The sequence below is a fragment of the Pleuronectes platessa genome, chromosome 22 (genome assembly GCF_947347685.1).
Source record: "Pleuronectes platessa chromosome 22, fPlePla1.1, whole genome shotgun sequence".
Classification (NCBI taxonomy): domain Eukaryota; kingdom Metazoa; phylum Chordata; class Actinopteri; order Pleuronectiformes; family Pleuronectidae; genus Pleuronectes; species Pleuronectes platessa.
The window spans coordinates 12,473,078-12,495,104 of NC_070647.1; the positions used below are offsets into that span (position 1 = coordinate 12,473,078).

Consider the following 22,027-nt stretch of genomic DNA (forward strand, 5'->3'; position numbering starts at 1 on the left):
ATCCCAGGCTATCTCAGCCTCTTAACAAAATCTGGAGTGATTTCTCTAGAGCAGCAGCAAAGACAGAAACCCAGAAGAAGTAAGAAGACCTCTGAGCAAAAGTTCACGGCTGTCCAAGTTAATAATGGCAACTCGCCGCGGCAACGTTTTTTTGCTTGTTTGCTGTGGGAGCCTCAAATTTAAAGTTATTAAAGCCAGCGCTTGCATTAAAAGTTCAAATAGTGGTGTAGTGATGAGACTAGCAGAGAGTTATGAACGAAGGGTGAAAGAACAAGACAATAATGTTTCCTCTTGAAATATAGCAGCAATGTGTCAGAGAACAAGAGCAGAGGGAGAGTCAAGGTGTCTCCCTCAAAGACAGACAGACACGACGGGAATGATTAAAAGAGTTTGTGACGGAGTGAGCGAGATGAGAGAGCGTCTCGATGCAAGGACAAGGAGTATGACAATGAAGGAGAGAGATGAGAGAGACAGTGATGGAGGCTGGATGGAAGAAAAATAGGCATGCAGTACCAACCTTGAGGCAAAACTGGGTAGAGCGGGAGACAGTGTTGCATTGTAAAGATAAAAGAGGGAGAAAGAGAGAAGGAGCAGGAAAAGGTGAGAGAGGGGAGAGAGGAGTTGAGCGTTAGGTTAGTCAGCTTGATCACCCCTTCAAAGAGGAAAGAGATGAGAGACAGGACAGAGACTGACAGACAGACAGAAAGACAGATGGGACATGGCAACGCACAGCTGGGCAGGCAGGTAGACGGCCACAGAGACAGATCAGTCAAATGCAGGCATTTCTTAGACGCCCGCTCGCCCTTATAGGACCTCTACAAGCATGAACTCTGAGCATATAAAGAGATAACGCAGACTTCAATGTGTTTTTTGAGCCCAACTAGATAATATGACCATTCTTTGATGAAACACATTAATGCTAGTTTTAATATCACATTTGAAACCAAACTTATAGATTTTTTTTTTTTTACATTTATGGGTTTAACACGGCTCATAACGTCTCTGCATCATGACATTTATATATATTCAAAAAAGGTGACATCCTCTGAGGGAAGCTGGAGAGCGGCACTCGTTTTCACATCTATCCTGAGAGGAAAACCCTCAACCACAGATCCTCTACCATCCAGAGACGTATCCCATCCTCTTCTGCCCCCCCATGTCTTCAGACACAGCTGTCTCACACACACACCGTTTGAACTACTACCTGAGATGGCCGCCTATGCCTGTGACAGCTCAGGAACGCTCCTCCGACATGGTTGCTTCAGCACCCGCTGTCTCCCTGCGCGCTCACCTGTGCCGGTGGTTCAAACGGTTCAGGATGACCATGGTCTTTGCCATCAAGAAACCCCTGAGATGAAAAACCTTCTACCTCATACGCCATTTTCTGTGTGCTGCTACTGGAATTGTCTCTCATATCTAGACAACAACAATAACCTAGCTTTAGCATGCTAATTGGTATGACGTATTTGCATCTTAGCAACGCCTCCCGGCAGTGTGTTCTGTTCTAAAGGTTTTTTTTTTTTGAATCTCCAGGGAAAAACACTTAAGCCAAAACTTGAACTTTAAAACCGAAGTTAAACTCTAAGGGGAACACATGAAAATGCAATAACAACCCATGGAAAGTGAGCAATTAGCCAATCAAAGCAGACGCTGAGACTGCGATCACTACCAATTATTTCTTCTTCAATAGTTTGGACACTGCAGACCACTTCTCTGGCTTCCTCCTGGGGTCACTTGGACAGTGAGCGGATTGTGGAGCGGTGGAAAAAGGCATATTAAAAAGGGGCACGACATGCAAACGTTAAGATATGAAATTTGAAGACAATTTACTTCCTAATTTGGTCGGCCCCAAAAGTATTCCACACAATCACTCCTCCTGAAACTGGCACGGCCCAAACTCCAGGGTGAGCTTATGCCTGGGAACGCACACAGGTGTCAGCGTGCCAGAGACAAATTGTCCATTACAGAACAATATAACACGCAATAAACTTCCCTAATTTCCTATTACTCAAGTTTATATTCTACATATCTCCAAACCACTTTCCCCTTTCTCTAATTTTCTCTCCATTTTTTCCCTTGCCAGTCTTTTCTGTCAGTTTCATTTTCTGTTTCTCTATCAGCGCTATGTTGCCTTCAGCGTTTCTTTTCTCTCTCTCTCGCGCTCTCTCTCTCTCTCTCAACGTCTCCACCCGTTATTTCACTGTTTTTCTCCCTCCACCACCACCTTCCTTTCCCTCTTTCTTTCCCTTTCTCTCTGTTTTCCACTCTTCCATCCAAATCCTTTATTTTGGCCATCAGGGCAGATTTTCAGCTCCATTTCCCCTCAGTGTGAAGTCACCCAGTCTGCTCCAATTACCATCCTAGTTACTGAAATAAATAACCTGGTACCATTACAGCTGCTTTTACACTAGGGGAGAACGACAGAGGCTTTATTTTTACTCTTATTTTACCATCATCTGATCTTTTCATTAGTAACGTTCCCAGTGTTCACTGGTAGCCCAGGGTTAGTCGTGGTGCCAAGCTAAGAGTTGGCTAAGGGCAAATTTATCCTCTTCTGACATACCTGCTAGCTCCAGGCTAAGTCTAAGAATTTAACGGCAGGGTAATGTAGCCCTGGGATAAAGTCTGTATTATGCTTAGCCTAGTTAATGACTATATAAAAAGATTTAAAACACACTATGTTTGTTGAAAGGTTTCCACACCACCAAGCATAAGACATCTGTGGACAACCAGTAGCTTAGGAGTTAGGTTAAAATGGCGCAGGGGTACATTGACAGTATTTTTTGATGCAGTTTGTTAAATGATGCCTGATGAAGGTCTAGTACCTGATTTCCAGTTTGACAGTGTGGGGGAGGTCTACCATTAAAGACAGCTCTTGGCAAGTAAAGGAATTACTTTTGATGCTGAACATTTCCTCTAGACTGGAAAGTCAACAGCCACTAATGCTAATGTTGGTTCTGTAGCAATAGCAAATACTTCATATAGCTCCTTTAATGCTTAACCACAGTGTTGAGTTAACCAGGGGTACAGCTTCCCTCATCATACAACCAACGGCTAAAGCAAACCTATCTTCGCATGTTCTAATATAAGCTCTACAAACCAATTACTTCACAGCAAAGTAAACGTGAGTGCTGGTCTTTCAATGGAAGGGAAATTGTCTACTTATTATTAATTAAACTATAATAGGATGCAAGTCTCGCAACATATTGTGCAGACTAAATTTAAGATCTCTAATGCCTACACTTTTAAACGGTAACGTTACAATGTGATCCTCAAACTTCGCACTGCTGTAACTCTGCATCTGTGGCTACTGACAGACTAAACATACACACACACACACACACACACACACTTACAGTTTAAATCCATGACTTTTAAGTCAGCAGGTGCTGAATTATTAATAGTCTATTGCTTCTGTCCAGACGGAGACACAGTGAGGAAATACTGAATCTCCCCCCCAAAAACCATTAAGAACCATTAGTCTTTCCGTCAAACGAATAAACACACAGACGGAGAGCAAGAAGCAAAGCGGGTGAGGTGGGGGTGAGGACTTCAGAGTGGGAGAAGAGATCATGTCCAAGGAAGATTAAAGAGACAGAAAGAGAGATGGAGCAGGCAGACGGCATGTGAGAGTTCAGAAATCCATGATACAAACAGACAGAATGACAGACCAGTTCTTCTTTATATTCAAAGAACACTCTCACACATCTAACCCTCAAAGTTTACCAGAACACAACCAAACTTAACCTCGGAGTAAACTTCAAACTGCCTAATAACGTTGTTGTTGAACTCTTGGCCACGATTTGAAAAACTAGTTTGAGAAGTTGACTCATGAAAGGACACACAGACAGACAGAGTAAAACAGATATTCAAGGAGACAGGTGAGCGCAGGCAGACATGCAGGCAGACACATAATCTGATAGAAACTGACAGAGAACAGAGATTAAGACGAGCTAATTAGTGAGATTTAGTGACCGTCAGCAGACGTACAGAGCAAAAGACGGACAGGTTGACCCAAAATCAGACAGAAAGTAGAAAATTAGTTAGAAACAAACATATCATTGCTGTTAATATGAAAAAAATAAATACAAATACAGTGAATTAATTGTCCAGACTCCTAATGAAAGAAAAAGAGCGTGTTAAACTCTGTGAGTCAAGCATCTGCAGCTGAAAGTAAAACAAAAGTGAAGCGTGAAAACAAGAGCCACTAAATGAAAGAGTTGCATCATTGACAGGAGCAGAGGCTCAAAGAGTTTCGGGGCCGCACAGCAAAGACTCTGGTGCCAAACCTCGCCCTCGTCTGACAAACTTTTCACAGCAGTTTGGCTCGTCACTCTGCAGCTACAACAGATGACAAAAACTTCTGCTGATGGCACAGACGTGTGAGAGAGTACAACTCGTGCCGATTAATGATCTGTCGGACAGGCCAAGTGAGCCACAATGGAGGCTGAGTGAATACTGGTCCAATGCTGCAACTCTTTGATGGTGATTATTAGTGAACATACTCAGCTTGGTCCCATGTGGAAAAGCAGAAATCTCTTGAAAGGTCAAAAATTTGAAGGAAAAAAAAGGGTTTTAGGGTGGCAACTAACAATTATTTTGATTATCTCTCGGTGTGCTGATTGACGCCCTGTCCACACCTCTGCGTCAGGGCCTCTCGTTCGTCACTGAAATATTATTTGCACGCCAGATTTTCAAAAACTGACTTCACAGTAATTATAAAAGGCCTGAGTTTAATTAAATCTACAGAATTCTGAAAATAGTGGAACATTTTTAATTTCCCAGAGCTCAAGGTGACGTTCAATTGCTTCTTTTATACAAATTACAAAAATTCAAAGTGGCAAATTTTAGCATTTATTTTCATAACTTTTTTAATTTCCGTCAGCAGTTGACATGACTCATCATTCCAACTCTAAAAGGATTTCTACTTTGCAGAATACTTTTTTACAACAGTGATGATTTTATTATTAACATCTGAGTTGATGAATAGTTACAATGTGACTATACCAGTTAGAGGCTGTCAGACAATATTCTAATCTTGATTCTAATTTTCCTGTGCTGCTGGAAACTTGAGGTACTTTGAACAAAACAGTTCACCACAATTGACTTTTGAAGGTTGAAGTGTTTCATTACAGAAGCTTTTCCACATGGGAGTGCTTGTTATCATAGTGCTTTCATATCCCGCCCCCTGACAAGCAAAGTGAGTTGTGCCGTGCATCAGTCTATCTGACTGACAGGGCCGCCAGCCACTCACGTGCCCAGGTAGTCCCACACCAGCCCCCCCTTAGGCTGTTCAGACGCAGCGGAGGCGGGGGCCTGTTTTCGCGACTGCTGAGAACGCCACAGATGAGAAGCAGAGGGATTTCTGAGGTGGGATGGGCACGCACACACGAAAAAACACACACACACACGCACACACAACAAACAAACAAACAAACAAAAACCCACTCACGCAGATGTACAATCACATGTATGCATACATTCATTTATGCGCGCACACACATGAATAAGGTAAAATAAGGAACATAATAAGAGATGAGTGATGACAGAATAAATTAAGTGGGAAATGAAGGAGTAAGGGGAAGAAACAAGGGAGAGAAAAGGGTGAGAACAAGAGAAAACTAAAGGATTAGTAATTTAGGAAGGATTACCAAACAGTATGTTGCCTGAAATTGAATGGAAAATGGACAACAGAGCAGAGCCTTTTCTGGCATTAATAACTAATTTAATAAGTGAAGACAGCCTTGGTTTGTCTGTATTGAATTTGGTTAATAGAGGATGTAGAGTGCAGGAACATTGAAATTCAGTTTTTTTAGGATTTTTCTCTTCGAATTCTCCATCCCCCTCCTTTTCAATTCATCCTCACCTCTCCAGTTCGTGGATCTTTTTCTCCTTGTCATTCTTTTCATTCTCCATCTCCCTGAGGATCTCCAGCAGCCGCTCCACCTCGGTCTGGGCCTTCCCGGCATCCTCTTTGTGCCGGGTCACTTCCTGCTCCAGGCAGGAGATGCGCTCAGAGAGTTCAGTGCTACCCTTTGACTCCGTCGCTGAGTTCTGTGCCTGGAAAAGAAATTAAATATTAAAAATAAACCGAGTGTGTTAGCTCTCAAAACGAGGTGACCGACAACTTGATGAAGGCAATAAGTTCCCCCTGAAGAAGAATGAGCCCATATGAATGTGTGTTACAGATGTGGAGGATTTGATGAAAGTGACATGTGACTTTGCTGAAGAATCCGTTTATAGTCACAAACCAGTTTTAACAAAATGTGGACTCAACAGTTATAAAATAATAAACTCTATTTAATAGCACTTTTTAATGGATAAAATGCAGCTCAATGTGCTTTACATTAAAAGGGTAGTTCAAGCAGTTAAATTAAATTAAGGCGTTTAATAACAAGCCCGGCTAATACAAACAAAGAGTATTTATGAAGCATGCAGGAATTTCAAGGACTATGTACACATTTAGGGCTCCTTTGTTTCTAATTAAAAATACATGTATTAATTTGTTTTGATTTAAAATGTTAATAGGTGAAGGAATAAAATTATAGTGAAGCACACCAAAGAGCACATTTCCCAGTAAAAACGAGTAAACAACACGGCAGAGTCTGCAGCCGCGGTTGTGAGGCTGGAGGCTACTGACGATGGACCTTTGGGCTAAAAGCTAATCAGCATGCTCACAGCGACAATTTGAGCTTGCTAGCAAGTAAAGAAGCTAGGGGGCATGTTGAGCAGTTACAATTTAGTATGTTCACCTTCTTAGTATGTAGTAGAGTGTGTGAGCATTGTAACATATGACAATTAGCACTAAAAAAAGGGATGTAAATAGTTTTGATGGTACACAGTCAAAAGGTCTGGACTGGTGTATTGAGTTATAAATGTGTTTATTCAGTTAAAAGTATGTTATGTTGGCTTACTGACGAATGAACATACCATGCAAACTCCCACGATGTTGATTTGTATAAAGACTAAAACAGGAGTAAACAAAAATTAAACATAATTGGTTTCTTAAGAAGAAAAAGAAAGAAATTAAATAAAACAAAAACGAGTTATAACCGGCTTAGAGGTTAGAACAGCTGTGAGTGTGTTTCCCAGAAGCAAATGTTGCTCTTGGGACAGATTGACTTTCTGTGTGTGTGTGTGTGTGCACATGTCTTGGTCCTGCAATGAATAAACCCTATTAGTTTTGGAAGTGCACAACAGTTTTTACAGGTCTTTTTGTGGAGAGGAAATGTTTGGGTGTCTGACGATACTGTAAGGAGATCTAGGTGGAGGAGAACAGAGAAGGAGCGAAAGATAAATAAGAAAAGGGAAAAAAGGAACATCACAGACAATGTCACATACACAATGTCAATCAGTTTGCACACACAGGCACAAGTCCCCCGTCTTCTTTTCCCATCCACGGCAACAGAAAGAGACTAAGAAATCAACTTGGATGAAATGAGAGAAACAGCAGAAATTCACTGACGCCTTCATACACACTCTCTCTCTGTAACACACACACACACACCACACACATGCATGCATGCACGCACACACCACACACACACACACACACACACACACACACACACGCATACAAGCACACCACACACATACGGCCCTACATACAAATTCAGGGTGTGGTGGTGGTGCTGTCTTCTCTACTCTGTGAAAATGACTGTAACGCTGTCAGCAAGCCATCACACACACCATTTTATGGGCTGCTGTGTGGGAGAGAATATGTGATATGAAAACACACACACAAACACACAGAGACGCACTGACACAAATGCACTCATGCACACACATGCACGCACAGCAGTGAGAAGTAGACGACTGCTGTGCTTGGAAAAAAGTTACGGGAAAACAACTTAGGGGGGAAAGAAAAGTGAGATTAGAGGTTCTTAAGTGTAAAACTGTCCATTTCGATTCAGTTGTGTTTCAGTCTTCACAGCGCTTTCTTCACCACAGAGTTTTGCATGATGAGCGATGTTTAATTGAACCATCATGGCCATCGTTGAGCATCGTTTTCGGCAATTCAGTCAATATGTTTTTGCCTAAAACATGTGCTAAAAATCTCTAATGACCTCTGTGAATGCATCATGTTTTCGGATGTTTTTATAATAACATGATTAACCAGTTATTTCCCTTGAGTTAAGGTCTTCTCTAACCTTTTTCAGATGGTTCTCTAGTTTGACACACTCCTCTTTCTTCTGCTCCAGACTGATCTCCAAACTCTTCAGCCTGCTGTCCTTCTTCAGGGTGGAGGAAGCCAAAGAGGACGCCTTCTCCTTCAGGTCCAACACAGATGTCTGAAAAGGGAGAGGAGTAATGGAGTGAACACCGCAAACCTCTTACTACTGAACAATAGGGGCTGCAGCAGTGTTGGCACTAATGGTGGATTATACCAGCTTGGGTCTTATTTCTTTCTAATTTTCTTGTGCTTATGTTTAAAATGTAAGAAATGTACCTGTAAGCTGAAGCTTTTTTTTACTGTTATCATAAAAATCACATCCACTATGATAAAGACTAAATCAAAGTGTTAAGAAACTGGAGTTATCCGTGAAGTTCTCCCCACACAGTCAAGATACTGTCTCTGTACCTTGTTCTCAAATACATTTTCCCATGACCGGTCTCCTCTCTCACTCTTCCAGCTCAATCCCTCCATCCGTGAAGTCTCTCACTCCCTTTCTTTTCTGGTCTTTCCCTCTTTTGGTAGGGGCAGTGAATCAGAAACCAGCAGGACCAGAAGGGCCGCCGCTCAGACATGTAATTTTACCCTTGACTGACAATACCAACTCCAGACTAGGGATCATCATGTTTGACTGGGCTTTGGTCAGAGGGACCTCGCTGCTAACTCTGATTATATTTAGGTAGCCATATATATTGCAGTTGTCAGACAAAACCCCACATCTGTGTTTAGCAGCGCGGAGAGGAATGCTTGTTTTCTGCCGAAGTCTCAACATGTATTTTTGAACTTAAATACTGGCAGGGAAACAGGTTTTATGACCCAATAATGACAAAGCAAAAATCTTTTTTTCCAGTACTAGCATTTTAAGAAGCTGCAGCCATCAGGTGATGGCTTAGCTTAGCATAAAGACTGAAAATAGGGAGCCTGGAGCTTCTGTGGGGACCACCTTCCCCCGTCTATAGCTACATATATTGCTACAGTAACAACAGTGCTATTCAACTTCTCAACTCATTCTCAGCATGACAGTGATTGAAGAAATTGTATCTTTCAAACTGTTCCTTCTCATAACACAAAATGTACCTGAAAACACAAGTTATGTGATATAATGTAATTTTTAGGTCTCTACACATCTGAAGATAGTTTTCCTGAAGCATGCGACTGTATTAGCGTGTGGATACCCGACCCGAGCCCGTCGGGACCTGGTGAGTGGGGCCAGAAATTATCCTCTGGTTAGGCTCGGGTTCGGTCGGGTTGGCTGGGCTATCTACTGGACATTTTTGATGCCGCACATGCCTGTAATTGGGGAAAACACCAGGCTCGGTTGAGGTTCGGACACAAAGAACAGAATACCTGCCGGGCTGCGGTTGGGCGTGGCTAATTTCCTCTCTGGCTCGGTCGGGTTCGGAAAGAAAATTCCAAGCAAACCACAATCTGGTGTGTGTGTCTGCGTTTGTCAGTAAAGGGACTTATTATATCTCCACTTGACACTAAACAACACGTAAAAAGTGAATTGGAACCGATTTGATGAAAGGGAGCACGTGTTAACAAGAACAAGGAACAGGCCTTCTGATTGGTCAGATGGACTTCCAGTTCAGGTTATAGAGATGTAGGTAAACTAAGGTCGTTAAGAGATTTCTTACCTGTTTGACAAGTGGCTCTGTTTCTATTTCTTAACACTGGGCTTGCACCTGCTCATGTCTCCTGAGAGAAACAGGGCTAAAATAAATTTCAGATAAAATCCAGTTTTGCTAAATGTTGTTTTTCCTGCAGTGGTTAATTATGCAGTCCTACCACTGCACAGTGAAAAGAGAGAACACAGCCTCTAAAAATGCTTTGTCATCCTCTGCTCCGTTGTTTTGGATGAATCATGTGGGTCACAACAAGAACAGTTCAGCTCCCATCACTGTTTCAATTGGTTGTGGGGTTTTGCATATTGTTGTCAAGGAGACGTGACTGTTTTATCGTTGTTGTCCTTCAGCACGAGGACCCTGGGAGGATTCAAGGTCTGTTCTACAGAGACACAGAGAAGTGGCGTGTGTGTTTTTTCTCTATAGACGTGTTGTGTGTGTGTGTGTGTGTGAGTGTGTCTTCTACCTCACGGTCAGCCAGGTCAGCCTGCAGCTGGGAAACCTTCTCCCTCAACTCCTTCAGCTCCTTCTTGCTGGACTCCATCTCATCTCCCTTTTCTCTCTCCTCCCTCTCCCGCTGCTCCTTCAAGCGCTCGATGATTCGCTCCTGAACTCAGCGAGGAAGAGGAGAGGATGAAGGAGGGATGAGAGTTAAAAGGACAGGAGAGAGAAAGAGTCAAAAGAGGAAAGAAGGGGAGAGAAAAGGGTAAATTAGAAGGCACGATGGAAAGAGAGAATCGGACAGAGAATTAAAAATCACCTCTTCCACTCCAACAGTCCCTCACAGTCGCTCAATATCGAGTTTCTATACCAATAACAGTCACATTAAACTTTATGAACATGGCGGCTTTGACAGGATCTAACAGCCAACAGTGATTTTAGACACGTAATACATCCTGGCACGAGATGTAAAAATCACAACCACTAAAACACTATAGACGCTCCCCAGCTATAGAAACACACAGCGGCCGGTTCAAGGAGAAGTACAAAAGTTCACCCAAAGACAAACCCAGAGAGTGCACAGGCTGCTCTGTGTGAACTTCTATCTTTGTGAGGATGGATTTGACTCTTGTGGACATTTTTAGGCCGTGATGACATTTAATTAGGTTTTATGGTTTATGCAAGAATTTAGGTGAGACGTGTAGATTGTGATAAGATTAAGTGTCAGTGGCGAGGGAGCGTTACGTCATTGTCAGTTCTCACAGAATTATGTGTGTGTGTGTGTGTGTGTTTGTGTGTGTGTGTGTGTGTGTGTGTGTGTGACCTACGGTATAAGCTGGACTTGAAATACATCAAGCAAATTCTAATTAGATTTCATTTGTTCCGGTTTAAAACAACGTATCAATCATAATGTTCATATTTTAGAGAACACTCATATTTAATGGAATACAGATTATTTATACTGTATGCAATGATAATATATAACAATGAACTTAAATAGCATGAAACACAAACAGGGTGTTGAGTGTTGAGCATAAAATTGAAGCATGACACGGGATAAGTGGAATTACTGCCCTGAGGGTGTATATCCCCACCACTCAGTGCTATTTCAGTGTACATGCATTTATTTTCCAGACTCACATGAGGTCACCATGACTTTTGACCAGTGAAATCAAATCGATTAATCTTTGAGGTCGAGTGAAAACTGGTCAGAATTTGAACAAAAAAATTCTAAAAACATGTATTTACATTATACATCACAAAGGAGAACAATTAGTATGAGAAGGATGGAGAGGTAAGACAAATGGACAAGAAGGAGATATGTCCACAAGCACCAGAACAATGAAAATCAAGGAGGGAAAGAAAAGCTTGTAAAAGTCCTTTGAGTGAGAGGGGAGCTGTCGGCCGCGTCCTCCTGCCAACACTCACACATCTAGCGGACACCCTGAATATTAGTCACCGGACAATTAATAGCCCGGTTTCCTGTGTGTGTGCAAGTGCGATGTAGGAGATGAAGCTGGTAACATAATCGAGCTGAAGAGAAAAATATATATCCTCATTTAACACTTCTGCTGGTGTAAACGCTGGTTTCCCAGAAACGGGGTCAAGAATCCTCACGTGGAGCAGCCAGAAGAATCATTAAACACAGGCGGTTGCTGGTTCAATTCCCATGTTAAGGTGACTGTTTCATGACTGTGGCACCTGAATGCTTAGGCCTAAACAATGATAAATGGCATGGGCTGTTTGAGACCTTTTTTAAATATAGGCAGTGAATGGAAACCGCCGATGTGATTATTGGTTCATTTCCATTCATCCAGAGTCATTTGAACATTGTGTGGGAGGTGGACAGGTTTGCTCACAGTGGTTTTATTGATGTATTAAAATTGCTCGGGAGTTGACCTGAGGTTGACCAGCAACATGTGTGTGTGTGTGTGTGTACCTTCTCAGCCAGAGCCTCCTCCAGTGTTCCCAGTGCTGTGTCGGTGTTGGATGTGTCCGTCTGTAAAGACTTGACTCTGTCTTTGAGGCCGGCCAGCTGTTTCTCTTTATCCCTCAGCTGATCCAGGAGGTTTTCTATCTGCACAGACAAAAGGAGACAAATACTCATCAACAGAGTTGTTTGTTATAGATTAATAATTATTTTTCACTTTCTTAACATTGCGAGTATTTATCAACATTTTCCTTTAGTTTTTCATATCATATTTCATGGAGCTTGATGAAAACAACCCGGCACGTTTAGGGGACTAATATTTAGGAGTGTGTGCAATTTGGTGCAGATCCTAATTAAAATCTGAATCTGTCAATAGAAATGGGTCCATAAGGGGAAATGTGCGCCTTGGCAGAGGTATGCATTCTACTGAGTGCCATTCTAGCTACGTATATAAAATTAGCGGTTAGTCCAAAAGCAATAATCTTCCATATGATGACTTAAAGGACTGTAAGAGAGTGTATCTGACAGTTAATAACTGTACACACAAACAACAGGACATTGTATTTAAAGATAATAATAAAACATATAAGTTCTATCAACACTGTGGTCTGAATTTCCAATACATCCTCTTTTAAACTGATTCTATGGCAAATTACTCCTCTGTTCAAAAAACAAACACAGAATCTGCACTGTCCTGAACACAAGCAACAGATTCATGTAAAAGGGCTCTAATGTGATTCTATCTGGAGATTTTCAAGACAAGAAAAAGCCTGAGAGGTGCTGTGCTGTCAAATATAAACTTTCTCCCTAAGCGTTGCTACCTTTAACCCCTCTACTCCAAATACACACTCTATACTTCCACCTCTTCCCCCCTGCTCCCCATTCCTCCTCCAGCTTCCTCTCGCAGCGATTTGGTAGCAGATTAATTTTCAGTTAAAACACAGAAACCCGCAGAAATACCTCAAGGACTCGCTCCGAGTGTGTGTGCATGTGTGCGTGTGTGCATGCGTGTATGTGTGTGAGAGGGAACAAGAGAGATCACAGACAAAGATAAGGTGTTATGTCAACTTTGTGGTCTTCATTAAAAGATGGTTGGAACAAAAGTACCAGAAATAATAAATTCGGTAGAGAAAGAGAAGTGGAATGCTTATGTAATGTGTTATCATGAAGGAAGTTGGGTGGTAAAACTGCGAAAAATGTCTCTCTGCCTCTCCCTCTCCCTCTCTAACCTTTTTCTATCCCGCTGTTCTTTTGCCAACGAGAGAGGAAGACAAGCGATTGACAAGCTGTCACAGAAAAGAAAGTCAGATTGGTATGCAACCTTTGACTCCACTGCAGGAGAGACGCACACATTTACAGTACCACGGAGTGTGTGTTTCTGTGTGCTCATACGGTAAAACATTTCGAGCACCTCATTAATCTATTGACCTGACAGCTTGACTGACACCTTCTCCTCTACACACACACACACACACAAACACACACATACATACACAAACACACACATGCACACGCACACATGCACGCACACACAAGCCAGTGAGAAGCTTTGATCGTGTCTGCACTTCCTGGAACTGACAACCGCTGGATGGCTGGTGCACACACTCACGCCGGCACAGACACACACACACTCACATTGTCTGTCTGGTCCTATTTCAGTCCCAAAAATCATGTGTGATAATTAACCGGAATACGGTAACAAATCAGTATCTGGCCGACGCCTCTCTTCATCAACTTCACCACGCTCCTCACATAAAGCAGAAAAATAACAAAGACAAAGAGAAGAGGACGATGGGACGATAACAGTCTCAGGTAATTTCCTTCACTTTCCTAACAAAGAGTGACGGATGAGACCCCCAAGGAGGGACGAGGACAAGAGGAAGAAGAGAAGTGGACAAATGGGGAACAAAAAGGAGATATTTCTTAATTTTGTATCCACATGGAAAAGGAGAAGTGAGAGAAAAACAAGTGCAGACCAAATAAAGGAGGAGTCTGTCTCGCTCGCACACACTGGGCCGTATTCTGTTCTTGAGCTGTATTTGAAGACGCCAGAGGTCATCATTTATTGAACAAGAGGAACTCATTAGTATGCATCTGATTTCAAACTGACTCTGTCTCTCTCCTCCCCCTCCCTCTCTTGCTTTATGTCTGCTTGATTGTCTCTATTAATTACCTCTGCACTCGCTGTCTACATTTAAAAAAAAATGGTGGGGCAGCACAAACGCTGGAGGGATGGAGCTAGAAAAACACAAAAGACTGGCAATGGTGGAATTAACTTTGTATACATATACTAGTATGCTGTATTTAACTTGTTGTGTTACTTTCTAACTAAGGGGGTCCTTTCTCACCCTCCATCCGTCCACGCCTTCATACCCACGACACTCCTGTATCTTCAATGTGACAGTGCTAACACAGAGAAACTCTTAAATACTTTAAAATGTAAAAAATATACAGAAAACAGCTGTAAACCTGGTTGTCTGTTCACCCGCAGTACCTGTCTGTGAATATGATGTGTCCCTCTGTCTGTCTGCTCACCTGTCTGTGCGCCTGTAGCTCCTGATGTAAAACAGTCCTGCAGCCCCATCTAGTGGCTAAACTGATCCATGCAACATTAAACCTCAACATGAGCAGATTTTTATCAGTAAAAATTGGTGAAAAAGAGAGAATGTCTCTGTCACTGTGTCTCCATGATTCTTCTAAAATGGATTTCAACCTAAGCAACTGATTTCAACCTAACTCTTCCAGTGGCATTGGTTTTCCTACCTTCTTCTGCAGCACGTTCACTTTGCGCTCCTTGACGTCCAGCATGTCCTTGAGGTCGGTGATCTCTCCTTGCTGAGTGCTCTTGTTGTCCGTCAGCTCTGATATCTGCTGACTCTTCTTAGACAGGAATGATTCCTTTTCTTCCTGGCGGAGACGCAGGGCATCCACCTGTGTGCACAAACACAGCCGGTGAAAATCAAGTCAATGGTGCCATCACATGTAGTGTTCTTAAAGTGTGACAATTGACCTCGGTCTGCAGTATGGCGGCTCTCTGTTCTTTGGCAGTGAGGGACTCCTTAAGAACGTCCACGTGTTGCTTGCTGTCTGAAAACTGGTTGGTCAGTGTTTCCAGTTTGGTCCTGAGACCCAGCAGGTCGCTGTCCTTGCGACTCAGATCCTGCTTCGCCTGCTCCATCTGAGAAACACACACACACGACACGAAGACACAGGTGTGGCATAGAAAGAAGTTATGAGTATGTATTAGAGAGGATTACTTGCTTATTTAAAATCCACTACAAGCTTCACCAAGTGAGTAGTGAGCACTCAGTCTACGATGCGTGTTAAGGTTTTGAGACATTGTTCATAACTCCATTGTAGTCTGTGAAAGAAGAATAGGTAGTGCACAGAACTGCAGTAAGAAGTCCACCAAGAAGTCAGCCAAGAACATTTACATCTTTACAGCAAGAGCCTGATCGTTCCCTCAAGAGAGAACATGGTTGCCATTGATGTTACTACGTCCATATAAATATATTTTTAAAAAGAAAGTTTAACAGTAGTGTTCTGTGCAGTGTACACAGTGTGTGAGTTTGATCAAATATAATCTTGACACTTCTAGGACTTGTAGGATAGCCTTGTTTGTTTAACAGTTAGACACGCATGGAAGTCCGGCCAGTATTAAATTCCTTCTCTATGTATTAGTAGCCGCGGGTTAGGGTCATTTCTCACAGTAAGTCTGAGATTATTAAGAAAGAAAACATAAGACTACTGTTCAATTTTCATGGGTGACGAACCGAAGTTCCTTTGGTCCAGGTGACTGGGAGTGACAGTTGAGGATGAATTCAACTTGACAGTAAAAAAAAAAGAAAAGACTTGACCCAAACCCCACGGTAAAGTTGATCCTATGACAACTTTGAACGCCCCAGAAAAGTGATCCCAGCCACGAGCTGAGAGAGAAACCACATGCGAGGAGAAAAACAAGCAGGTTAGAGATTCACAGAGTGTAGCACAGCTGGACTCTAAGCTTCAGGTCTGTAATTGTGCGGCTCAGACGGCTAGAAACAACTATTACTGTCAAAAGCCATTGGTCAGCAACAGAAAGGGAAGGTCGCTCGAGAGAACACTTTCATTCCCCCTCCTCACTCTCAACGTTGGTTCTTTCTCTATGATGGGATGATGGGGTGGTTACAGCTTAACTTGTCGGAATCAGGTGCAGCAAGTTCAGGAGAAAAGCTGAACTATAGATCAGTTAAAAAGACGTAGACGTCATTAAAAAGCAGCGTTTATCTAAAATTTGAACCAAGGAAACTTTTAAAGTCGCTCGGACATTAAACCCATCAGAATTAATCTCCACGTGTGTCTGCAGAGGGCGCTGCTGCTCAGTAAAAGTTACATAGTGTTGCTTTCAGGTCACAGTGTTGTCTGTAGGCGGTTGTCGTTGTTGTTGTTCTTTCATGGGTGTTGATCAAGTTGGAACATTTGAATGGCAACCCTGCCTCCGCAAATAATGTGATTATAGCTTGGGATCATTTCCCATGATGCTCTCAAAATCTGAAAATGAAGATAAATCTTCAGCCGATGAGCATGAATGACATTTGAGAGTTATAGTTGCTGTTGTCTGAACACTACTGGGATTCTACTGGGATTCTACTCAAGCAGAAGCCGTTAGACAGACAACCTGGAAGAAAGGAAGAAAGAAAGGAAGAAAGAGAAAAGAAATAAAGATCTAGCAAACAGACACAGAGGTGTGTCTCTTACTGCGGACACCTCCCGTTGAAGCTCATTGGCTCGTTGTTTTAGCTCCTCCTTCTCTGATTGGCTGTGATTTAGATCCTCCTTCAGCTGCTCAACCTGACAGGAGAGGAGGGCGTCACCATCACCACAACATATCAGAAGCCATGGTCACTGACCATTGACCCACGAACCACTCAACAGCATATTCAAGCACCTCACATTCAGAGATAATTCAGGGAAACAGTGATTAAGGATTTGTATAAAGTGATTATGAGAATAAACTCTTGACAATGCTGTTTCACTGTTATGTGCACCGAAGCAATCTTACTGGTCCTTGCACTTGAACCAGTGAGCAGTTGTATTATTCCATTAGTTTCTCTTCACTAATAAATCACAAGACAGCAAACACACTGGTCGTGTCTGAACCTCTAAACCAAAGAGGTGAAGCTGTCATCTACAAACCTCTAGGAAGATAAGGAAGAGGTGAACATTTTTTTGTTACTGACGTGTTGTTTTTATATTGTTGTTTGTAAAGTGCACCAACCACACCAAGGCAATTTCCTGTATGTGAAAATATACAAGGCAATAAAAAGAATTCTGATTCTGATTCTGATTCTGAAAGAAAAACTGGCAGAAACTAAATCACTACACTTCTTCTAAAACAGCTGACGGAGAAAGACCATCTACTGAATTCCCAAATATACTCGTCTCCCCACATGACAGAAGTGCTGGTTTGTTATAATGAGCAGGGCTCCCATAGAAGCACTTTGCCATCCTGACACTAAAGCTGTTCCCGTCAACAGTAAAGGAAAGAAGAGGAGTTACTTTTCCAGCGAGTCAGAGATTCCAATAATTTTTTACAACACAAGGAGAAAATATGATTAGACAAGCAGATATGTGTGCAGTGCATGTCTGAGTGTCTCTCTGTGTGTGTGTGTGTGTGTGTGTGTGTGTGTGTGTGTGTGTGTGTGTGTGTGTGTGTGTGTGTATCACCTTGTTCTTCAGGAACTTGGAGTGGGATCTGTAGACCTCCATCTGTTTGATCTCCTCCTCCCTTTCCTCGCTGCTCAGAGCTCCGTTGGACTTGAGCATGTTCACCTCCTCCTCCAGCTCCCTCAAGCCACGCTCCATCGAGCTGATCTTTGCATCCTGCCAGGACATCCACGCGTTAACTCGTGTTCTATTTACTTGTTATTGCATTTTCAATACATTTTTGCACTGTTTGAAAGAATTTAAATATTATTAAAAAGTATAGCTTCTATTTATTATTGCTGATTTTGATATAAAGCACAGACGCACGTTCAAAGGAAATAATTATCATCCAATATTTACCTTCATCTCGATGACTGTCTGCAGGGCCTTGGTCTTCGTCGACTCTGGAGCTGCTTCATATCTCCTGTGCAGCTCCTGAGGGACACACACACCGCGATGGTCAGGAGAAGATGGAGAGAGAGACACGGAGGGATGGAGAGAGGGATGGAGAGAGGGATGGAGCGAGGGGCGAAGTAAAGGGGAAGAAGGTCTTGTGCCGGGACAGGAGGCGACAACACCTGGTGGGAAGGGATGGCGGGAGGGCTGGACAGTGGGTGTGGGACGTGGAGCAGGAGCAGGGAACGAGTGCTGGAGGGAAGGATGGAGGGAGGGCTGGACAATGGGTGTGGGACGTGGAGCAGGAGCAGGGAACGAGTGCTGGAGGGAAGGATGGACAGAGGAGGCAACGACAAAATAGGGACGGTGAGGGGGGCAAGAGGAGGGCCGGACAACGGGATGGAAGAGGTGGCGATGGGAAGGAGGAGAAGGTGCTGGGAAGGAGGGAGAGGAGCGGAGTGGGTGATGACGCGAAGGGGAGAAAGGAGCACAGGGTTGGAAGGGGGGTGACACGTGGAAAGGTGGCGGGATGGAGATGGAGGGAGAAACGGGAAAAGAGGGAGAGAGCGGGATGGAGGGAGAGGCGGGAATGCGATGTTTCCCTCCTGTGGAGGCGCTGGCTTTGAGCCTCCTCGGGTCGATGCGTCCGTCCCACATCCTTCAAACAGGGAGGAGAGCCACCACAGAAGCTGACAGAGACCGTCTCAGCCACAAATCTGAATGAATGATCTGATCTGACGGCCTGAAATTATGCTAATTCAAAAAAAAGTAGGTCCCAGCTACAAAGCTTTAGTCTCCTTCAGAAGCAGAAACCTCTCGTAAAATAATATATAACTCAAATCACAATTCAATCAAAATTTGAACTGAGCTATTTTACTGAGCTACACGCAGGGATGCTCTGTCTGCCTGGCTGTGGTTCACAACTCACTAGTCAAATGAAGAGAGAGTAGAGAAGGGGGGGTGTAGTGTATGTAGTGACACAAAAAGGGGAAAAGGGGACAGGGAGAAAGAGCGCGAGTGAGGGAGGGGATGAAAGCAGAGGGGAGGATGCAGCAGTGTATGCATCACTGCTTTTCTTTGGAGGAAACTCAGTGAGAGGCCGACAAAGCTAATGCAGGAGCCGGGAAGCACAGAAACACACGTATGTGAAAGGGACGCTAGGATGCTAGTGGCTTTAGGCAATAGTATGAAAACTCATGAGTGCACACACACACACACACACACACACAAAATGTGTAAGGCTCATTTCCTCTACAGTGTCGAAGGTAAAAGCAGAATAGATGGAGCAAAGTGTGGAAGCAAAAAAGTCTGATTTGTCTTTTTTCTCTATTTTGTAATTAACCCCATCTCTGTCAAAATAAAAGAAACTCTGATGCAATGAGAAGCAACAGACTTTGTATGAATCACTTTTGTTGGTGGGTTCATACACATTTCTCAGCTGGGGTCCATGGTGCATTTGGAGCTGATTTATGACCTTGTGAACTGAATGTTTGTCAACCTAGCGGTTCTTTGCTTTACAGATTTGTCTGAATTAAAACTTTTTAAAGACAATCCTTATCATCACACATGCAGTGTAATGTTATAATGTATTTCATAACTAAAATCAAGAGATAAATCAGTCTTATTTGCATCTGCATAGACAGAAATAAGGGTTCCTGCAGCTTTAAACACATTACATTTACTGATGAATGACTTATGTTAATTACGACAGATATGAAGGGATATTCTAATCCCAGAATATATCTGTAGTCTTTCCCACAGTCAAGCCGAGTGTACTCAGATAAATTCTGAACGAGGTGTTTGTCGAGGGTTCCCTAGGGTCTTTCAGTCCAGTTTCAATATAACTTTATACCATTTGAAATAATTCAATTATAATTACAAGGTTTGTCACATTGGAAATTATTAAAATAAACCTTGAAAAAATGTAAGAAAGTGCATTGAAGACTTTTTATAAGCTGAAACGGTCAGTGCTTGGGCCCTAATTTTTTTTTTTTTACATTTGTTTTGTAATAACAACATCTAACCAGTAGATGGAGCTATTGTATACTACAGTAGTCTCAGTAACAGCTGAGAGAGAGAAGTTGGAGAATTGTGTGTGTGTGTGTGTGTGTGTGTGTGTTAGTATGTGTCTGTTAATGTTTTTGTTGTTTGTTAAAGCTCAATTATGAGCCAGGAGTGGAAACTGCCAAGGGCATTGCTTGAATATGACAGGGTTTGATTTGTTTACACTCACATCTGGCTGTACACACACATACACTCATGCACTGGGGGGCCCTTGAATGCCCTCTGTTGTCTCATCCTACACACACAGACACACACCTCTCTGAGTTGTAGCATCTCCTTGTCTTTTCGCTCCAGCAGGCCCTCCAGCTGGTGGATGGTCATCTCAGCATCGGCCAGTCGCCTCGTACGTTCGTGGTCCTCCTCTGTTGCCCGTGAGGACAGGCCTTTACTCTGCAGCATTTCCAGTAACTTCTTTATTGACTCATCCCTGTGGGACAAGAATATTATGGATTTGAACATAATGGAGGCCTAAAATTGGACATCAGAAGAGAGCCAAACCTCCCCTGTCTGTGTCCTCGGTCTTTACCTGGCAGTCAGGGTGTGTTTCTGCGTGTCTATCCTCAGCTCCATTTCCTCCACCGTCTTCCTCAGGAGGAAGAGCTCTTTGACCTGCCGCTCGTACTCGGCGTGGAGACGCAGGAAGTTGTCCTCCGTCATGTCCTGAGGGGAGAAGGCGTGGTTTCCGAGGTGCCCAGAGTCCGAGTAGTCCGACTGGAAGAGGTGGTTGAGATCGCGTTGGATTCGGACCTCATCTTGTAAAGCCTGGATGGTGCACTGAAGATGCTGGAGGGAGAGAGAGAGTAGATACCTCAAGAACTGGTAAGATCAGGTAATGTGATCCGCGGTTAAGCTTATTATCAAGCTGACTGAACTTCTGAAGTCAACACTCAACCAGCCCGCAGCCTTAGATCTTCCGAGAAGACCCTGTTAGATTATTACTCAGTCAAGACTGGAGACCAAAGGTAACAGGGCCTTTGCTGTCTAGGCTTCAAGCCACTGGAAAAGTTTACCTGAGGAACTCAGACTGGAAATATTGTCTACTTCAAAATCGCTCTTAACATGTACTTTTACTTAATGACTTTACTTTACGTTTTCTTTATCTCATTACATTTAGATTATTTATTATTAAATGTATCTTACTGTATATGTATATTATTATCTGCTGTCTTCTTGTTGTGGTTGTTGTCACTACTGCTCAAAGAGAGCTCACAAATAATGTTTGACAAATTTAATCGATTGAATTTTGATCTGAAATCTGAGTGAGTGAAGTGACCTGCTGACTGAAACATCCAACAGTATGTTTATGTCATCTTGACTGAGCGTGTTGGCAGGTTTGTATCACCACCATCATGCTGACAAGAGGAAAAGATGACACGACTTTGCCTGAGTCACACAAAATAGGGGTCTATAATGTGTGTGTATGTGCATGTGTGTGTGTGTGTGTGTGTGTGTGTGTGTGTGCAACGTCACTTCAATGCCCAGAGGCTTTTTCAGACTGCGTCACAAATAACCTGAGCAGCAAACGAGTCATGGTGAATTTCCAGAGATTAAAAAGAAAATACAGCTGAGAGAAGGTTGCAGTAATGAAAGCAGAAGTAACTAGAAGATAAAAAAAAAAAAAAGGTTATAAAAGGCAGAGATGCCCTTGCAGTTATCGTTAATCAACATTGACAAGAGACAGGACAAGATTAAAGGAGAAAGGAAGGAGAAGAA

At 42.8% G+C, this 22,027-nt stretch overlaps 1 protein-coding gene across 2 annotated transcripts in view; it reads right to left on the reverse strand.

Annotated features, from left to right (window-relative positions):
• Window positions 1–22,027, reverse strand: part of LOC128428497 (ELKS/Rab6-interacting/CAST family member 1) — a 115,558-nt gene that overhangs the window by 62,978 nt on the left and 30,553 nt on the right. For both annotated transcript variants that reach the window (XR_008333799.1, XM_053414692.1), the window contains exons 5-15: window positions 20,841–21,097; window positions 20,570–20,741; window positions 18,215–18,289; window positions 17,876–18,031; window positions 16,907–16,999; window positions 15,180–15,347; window positions 14,933–15,100; window positions 12,179–12,316; window positions 10,265–10,405; window positions 8,151–8,291; window positions 5,867–6,060 (exon numbers count right to left, since the gene is read on the reverse strand). Coding sequence is in view for 1 of the 2 variants with exons in the window: in XM_053414692.1 (XP_053270667.1) it covers window positions 5,867–6,060; window positions 8,151–8,291; window positions 10,265–10,405; window positions 12,179–12,316; window positions 14,933–15,100; window positions 15,180–15,347; window positions 16,907–16,999; window positions 17,876–18,031; window positions 18,215–18,289; window positions 20,570–20,741; window positions 20,841–21,097 (1,703 nt within the window). In the remaining variant the exon portion in view is untranslated. The remainder of the gene's footprint in view (window positions 1–5,866; window positions 6,061–8,150; window positions 8,292–10,264; window positions 10,406–12,178; window positions 12,317–14,932; window positions 15,101–15,179; window positions 15,348–16,906; window positions 17,000–17,875; window positions 18,032–18,214; window positions 18,290–20,569; window positions 20,742–20,840; window positions 21,098–22,027) is intronic.